General features: G+C 42.4%; 1 protein-coding gene and 1 long non-coding RNA gene across 2 annotated transcripts in view; one reads left to right on the top strand and one right to left on the bottom strand.

The window, feature by feature from the left end:
• LOC102375328 (putative ferric-chelate reductase 1) overlaps window positions 1–6645 on the top strand; it is a 71570-nt gene that overhangs the window by 38164 nt on the left and 26761 nt on the right. Inside the window, 2 exon segments of the mRNA XM_025197351.1 lie at window positions 3434–3562; window positions 3660–3685. Coding sequence (XP_025053136.1) covers window positions 3434–3562; window positions 3660–3685 — 155 coding nt within the window.
• LOC112549323 overlaps window positions 327–6645 on the bottom strand; it is a 10033-nt gene continuing 3714 nt past the window's right edge. The window contains exons 2-3 of the long non-coding RNA XR_003092715.1: window positions 930–1022; window positions 327–361 (exon numbers count right to left, since the gene is read on the bottom strand). This is a non-coding gene — a long non-coding RNA (uncharacterized LOC112549323). The remainder of the gene's footprint in view (window positions 362–929; window positions 1023–6645) is intronic.

Below are 6645 nucleotides of genomic sequence, written 5' to 3'. Positions count from 1 at the left end.
CCCTCTTGCCCCCTTTGATTCATGTAGGGATTACTTCCCTTTGAGCTTGGAGGATCGTCTCCTTAAGGAGTGACCACTCCTCCTGGACACTCGACTCCCTCCACCTCTGGGACCTCAGTGCTTCCCCCGCTAGTTTTCTTACCTCATTAAAGTCCACCCTCCTGAAGTCAAGGGCTGCTGCCTTGCTGGAGGCTTTTGCCACCTTGCACTGGATGGTGAATTCCAGCAGATGATGATCGCTATCACATAGGTGGTCGAGCACCTGCAGACCCCGTACCAGGTCGTCGCCCATGGCCAGGACCAAATCCAACAAGGCATCTCTCCTGGTGGGGCTGTGTACCTCCTGGGTTAGATGGAGGTCCTGTATGTCAGTTAAGAACCTGCGTGAGCGGTCAGACCTGGCTGTCTGCTCCTCCCAGCAGATATCTGGCAAGCTTAGGTCACCCATGATGACCACATCCTTGGACCTAACTATCTCCATGAGCTGACTTAAGAATTCCTGGTCTCGATCTTCTCCTTGATGGGTGGTCTGTAGTAGACCCCCACCATTAAGTCCCTTTCTCCCCGACCCCCTTGTACTCTAACCCAGAGCACTTCTGTTTGCTCCTCCTCTGACCCAGTGATACACATTGGGGATGTGTGTTGCTCCTTGACATAGAGCGCCACACCCCCACCCTTCCTACCTGTCCGATCTTTCCAGTAGAGCCTGTAGCCCTTGATATTCACTGCCCAGTCATGCATTGGGTACCACCACATTTCGGTGAGCCCCGCTATGTCTGGGTTGGTGCTGGGTAGCAGGAGGACTAGTTCCTCCTCCTTGTTCCCCATGCTGTGGGCATTAGTATAGAGGCATTTGAGGCCTCCTGAGGATGAATGGACCACCCCCCTAATCCCAGCGGTACCCAGGCCCATGTCACTTACTTGATTACCTGTTTCTCTTGTCGGTTTAGGCTGGGCTGATCCTGCAGGTGATGCTTGGCTTGCTTGTCTGAGGCTTCCTCCGCCCACGTCATCCCCTTCCCCTTATGTAAAATAATAGTGGAAACATTTTGTTTTTGTTCACAGCAATTTTCCCAGAACACCATTTTTCACACAGTTTCATTTGGAAGTCTTGGGTTCTTTCCCAGCTCTCCAACCAGTATGGTGTGCTACTTTGAGCAGGTATTTTAGGGCACAGACAAAAGTGCAGCTGCTGGGTCTAACGCATGGTGATTCACAGAAATAGCCACGAGTTAGAACAATCCAACAGAAATTAGTTGTTGGATCAGGAGAGCGGAGAATCAGTTCCAATTTGGAGGCAATCCGGGGAGAAAAGCTTCATCATCCTCTGACTCCACACCCCACCGCCCGCCAGCTCCATTATTGTTTCTGGATGGTGTGGGAAGAAAGCAGGGAGGGAGGGAAGTTGTTCTGGGGTTTTCTCGGTCCTGCTGGATTGTGGGGAGGAGGTGTAGATTGGAGCCGCCCCACCAAGGTGAGGGGCCTCCAATCTACCCCCCCACAACTCCAGCAGGGCTGAGAGAACCCCAGAAAGGACCTCTCTCCCCTGCCTTCTCTCCCTCTCATATAGAGACAGCAGCTGTAGCTTACTGTGCTACAGCTGGAGCTGACAAATTAAGTCATTCCACTTAGGAGTGGCTTCATTTGAAACCTCATACAATGAGAGTTAATTTGGGCTCTATAGACCTGCTTTTCTTTTTGGGCACAGCTTTAGAGTGATTTCAAGGGGCCGATGATACAACAAATGTCACTTCTGTCTGCACCCTTAATTTCTCCATCCTTCAAGTTTTTTTCATCTGCAAAATGCTTAAAAGTAATGCTTGCTCTGAACTACTACCCAGGGACATCAATGGAAAGACAATGAGTGCTATAGCAAGCCCTTATTTTCATAGTGTTTAAATACAATTAGCAAGTACAAAATACTATAGTTTATAATAATAATCAATAATCACTGCACATTCTCTTGGCATGTAATATTCTTAGAATTCGCTATTGTATTTGTCTTTCAACTATTCTTTTATATACAGGTGATAATGTATTGATTAAACAAGCTTTTAAATGCATGCAAGAAAGGAAAAGTAAATGGTATATTAACAACTTAAACTTCTTTCAGAATCAGGTTAGTGCTTTACTAAACATTGTATTTTACTAAATCATAGCCATATAACTGGGCCATCTGGATGTTTTTTAAATATGGACAGAACAGAGATATAGCCATGATGATCCAAGAAATAGGTGAGAAGCAAGATTTGTTTATTAATAGCTTTTATGATACCAGGAATTCTCAACCAGAGTGTTGTGGTACTACGCAGCATTAGCCCAGTTACTATGAAAATACCTACATATGGTTCACAAGATACCCACACGGCATGTCCCCACAAGCACGTACATGCGGTTTGTGGCATCTCAAAATCATTTGAGGCACTGCAAACTACTTGTGCACAGGCACTCATGTACTGCCCTGCTAATTTGCAGTACAACAGCTTTTTTGACATTGGGAGATCTCAGTGTAAAAAAAAACCACCGCTAAAAATAGCAGCACCGTGCACGTGGCCACAGCGTGCACCACCAGAAACTTGCTTGGTTTATTCCACAGAAAGAATATCATGTCTGGTAAATTTTGCAACCCCTTCACCTCTATGCGTATAGTGGTATCTAGCCACTGTACTTTAGCTTGCCTATCACCAACCTCACAGACCTATGTATAGCCTTGCTCATCTCTAACTGCTAACAATCCCTTGTGCTCCATTCCTGACACAACTGAAAAAGTGCTGCCCTGAAATGAGACAAAGTAGATCTCCCAAAGTCCACATCAAGCTCTTCAGGCCAGGGTAGGCAAAGAAATTTACTCCTTCCACTTCCTTCCAAGTTGTTTCATATTGGCCACCCAGACCATTTCATAGATCCCTCAGAGCTCTGTCTCACTAACCCAACTAATTCCTCTATAGTTCAGTGCAACTGCACTTAGTACAGTGAATGCCGCTTGAAGTGCTTGCAGATAATTCAGATTGGTTGTTGTCAGTTTCTGAGAAAAAGGAGGCAGAGAGCTATGGTTGTATGGATATGTATGTATTTTAACTCTTCATTTCTTGCATTACAGAAATCTGGGGTTTGGTTTGGTTTTTTGTTTTGTTTTGTTTTTTTGCTGAGCTTGATTTTCTGGAAAGGCATCTGGATACCTTAAGTATTCATTAACAAAGAGATTTCTTTGGTTATTGAATTCTTTGCAGGTTGCTCAAAGAGGAAGCTCTGTAACACTCATTCACCAATAGGTTGCATCACCACTGTTTCTCAATGGAATTTGCAAATCCAGTAATAGCACTTAAAAACAAAATTAAAATATCCACTAAAATGTTGGAGAGAATCCTAAATGTTCAGTAATGGTCTTATGCCTAGTGTGTGCTTTGCCTTGTTTTATTTTTCTCTCCTTTAGTTGCTGCCATATTTTTGGGCCTACAGATGCTTGACAATTCTCCCAATCAGTGGATGATTGGAACTATGGGAGGATTTGTAGGATGGGAGGCATTAATACACATTATGTTTGAAGGCTTGCACAAACAAGGTAAAGACTCAGTTTTCACATTGTGAAATTTTTGACTTTCAATGAAGGAAAAGAGGTAAAAACTGAAACTGATAATTTTCATGTTTATATTTTTCAGTTAAGTTTGAAGATTCACATGGCGAGGTAATACTGATACCACACTTTACATAGTAATCTAAAATGCAAATGATTTATTTTTCATATGTTTTGAAATGTGTTTGGCATTACTTTGGGCTGTGTTCTTATGGTCTCATGAATTAAATAGGATTCTGCTGAGAGCTCTGAGAAAAATGCAGATGGTGCACAAAGAGATTCACAAATTAAGACCAGAATGCACTAATTATGATCACTTAGAGCTGCATACCCAAGTGATCTGAGAGAATTCTCCCAGGTTTGTTTTCCTGATAGAAAAACTTACCTGGAGATGCCTGAACAGACATTGGGATACTGAACACTTGAAGGGTGGAGAGCTTGCAGTGCTGATGTTGCAGAGCCAGGGGGTCCTTGTGCATAATATATCTTAGTGTGCTCTGTAGGCTCCCTTTGGCTGCTTAGAGACATATGGAAGCAGTGGAAAGAGCAGCTCTGATTGGCTGACCCACACTGCTCAGGATCTGCCTGTGTCTCCCTGGAGCAGTAGAATCCAGCCTGAGGGGAGATGGGGACAGGAGCAACTGGGATGCTAGAGGACTGTACTCTGGCTTCTCTCAGAAAAGATTGTGTCCAGACATTCACTCTCCCAGATGAAATTCTTGAACATCTGGACATTTGCAGTTTCTCGTGGGAGAGCAGCAGCTGAATGTCTGCATGCAGCCTTATTAGTCTGACCTCCTATAGAATTTAACTCTATAACTCTTATATTGCATCCATAGGTGCTTCTTGAGCATAAGTTTTGAAAGACCTCTGGTCCTGATTTAAATGCTGCTAAGATCCACAACACTCCCTAGTGTAAAATGTTCCAATTGCACTTTATTTCCAGTCTGAATGTGATTAATTTCACCTGCCAACCACTGTATCTTAGTGTACCTTGTTTGCTAGACTGAAGAGCTCCGTGCAGTAAGAGATTTTTTCCTCACGTAGGCATTCATAGACTGATTAGATTATCTCCTTGGGCCGAGTTTTCAAGATGTGGCATTTTTTTTGCATAATTGACAGTAATGAGTGTAGGGGACCCACTGTTTTACTGGAGGTGCGTTCTTTCAGGTGAGGCAAATTGATAAGATCACAATATCCTCTGAAACTTTTACACAGATATGAAGGCCATAACCTTAGTAGCCTAATCAAATACTATTTTAGAAAATTACATTCTTGTTACTTAAAATTGACAGGCATTTTCAACAAATATGCAGTTTCCACTAATTGTTCTTTCCTCAGCCATTTTCACAATGACTCTTTCCTAAGCTTCCTCTGGCACTAAGTCTGTAGCATACTTACACCTGTTTTACTTGATCAATTGATAAAATGGTGTTGTGGCTTCAAAGTTTCTTTGAATGCAACTAAGCTGTTTCTGAAACTAATGTTAAAATTAATTTTAATGGTTGAATAACCTTTTTTATTTTTTTTTCTTTTCTAGATAAAAAGTGAAATTATTATATTTTTAACATTTGTGTGTGGAAACCTGGCATTCTTAGTAGCATTGCTTGTGGGAATTGCAGAATCCTAAAATTGGCTGGATTCGTCTTGAAGCAATAATGATTACTACTATGTTAAGACTACAGTGGAGAAAATATCATTAATACATAGTGAATACAAGTTTTTTCCAGCTTTAAATTTTTTAATGTAGAAACATTTTTATGCTTTCTAATTAATATATTAATCACTTTTTTTGCAAACTGAGATAACATTTTGTCTATGAATGATTATTTGTGTATGACATCTCCATCTAGTACTATGTAGATAGTAATATGATATATATTAAGAAAGCAATATCTAAAAGTTGAAATTTGATATTTATTTTATCTGATGCTCCCATTTAATCCTTTGGATGTTTCTGTCTTTAACATGAGAAGTTTCATTTGTATAAAAACAAAAGGAAGGATGCAGACATTTTTGTCATGTGACTAATTTAGGCCACCACTCTTCATTAAGAACCACATAGACAAATCTTTCTGTGCCTTCCTGGAGTTCCATGTATTTCTGCTATAGTGATTTCACTGAGGCTCTGTTTAGACTTTGTGTCTCTACTTGCATGACTCAGTGTAAGATCAGAGCCTACTTCATATTTTGAGATCAATCGTCCTAAGCTACAACTACAAAATACCAACTTGATTGCATTTTTATCCTCACAAAGTAGGAGAAAGGATGAGAAAATGCCGATGAGAGGACCAGAGCCAAGTTACCTGTGCACCATCCCAAATCTGAACTTCAGTGCAACTGATCCCAAATTATAGAATACATGAACATTTTCATCAACATCTCTGACCAGAGATATAGAATTATGTTAATCTTTCTTTTTCTCTTCTGCTCTTCCACGTTTTTGTCTTCCTCTCTCCTTTTCTCCCTTTTTCCATCTTTTTTCATCTTCGCGTTGTTTAGGTCCTAGTATAAATAAGCCAGCAGTGCATCCGTGTTGCCAAGAAAGCTAACAGCATACTGGGCTGCATTGGTAGGCGTGTTGCCACTATGTCAAGGGAAGTGATTATTCCCCTCTATTCAGCACTGATAACACCATATCTGGAGTACTGTGTTCAGTTTTGGGCACCCCATTACAGAAAGGATGTGAACAAATTGGGGAGAGTCTAGCAAAGGGCAGCAAAAATGGTGAGGGGGCTGGAGCACATGTCTTCTGAGGAGAGGCTGAGGGAACTGGGCTTATTTAGTCTAGAGGAGAGGAGACTGAAAGGGGATTTAATAGCAGTCTTCAACTAATTGAAGAGGGATTTGAAAGAGGATGGAGCTAGCCCAGGGGTTATCAACCCCGGGGGGTACATGTAGCCCTCTTTGGAGAGGCCCCAGGGGGTACGCATCGGTGGGCGGGGAGCTTACACGCAGTAGCAGCCACCATCCACCACCCTGTGCCACTGCCATGCACTGCTTCCACCCCGGCCTGCTCCATGTTCGCCCGCTGACATCCCCCCAGCTCCGCGTCCAGCTCCAACCACCCC

The sequence above is a fragment of the Alligator sinensis genome, unplaced genomic scaffold, assembly GCF_000455745.1.
Source record: "Alligator sinensis unplaced genomic scaffold, ASM45574v1 scaffold647_2, whole genome shotgun sequence".
Taxonomy (NCBI): domain Eukaryota; kingdom Metazoa; phylum Chordata; order Crocodylia; family Alligatoridae; genus Alligator; species Alligator sinensis.
This window is presented reverse-complemented; position numbering and strand designations above follow the sequence as displayed.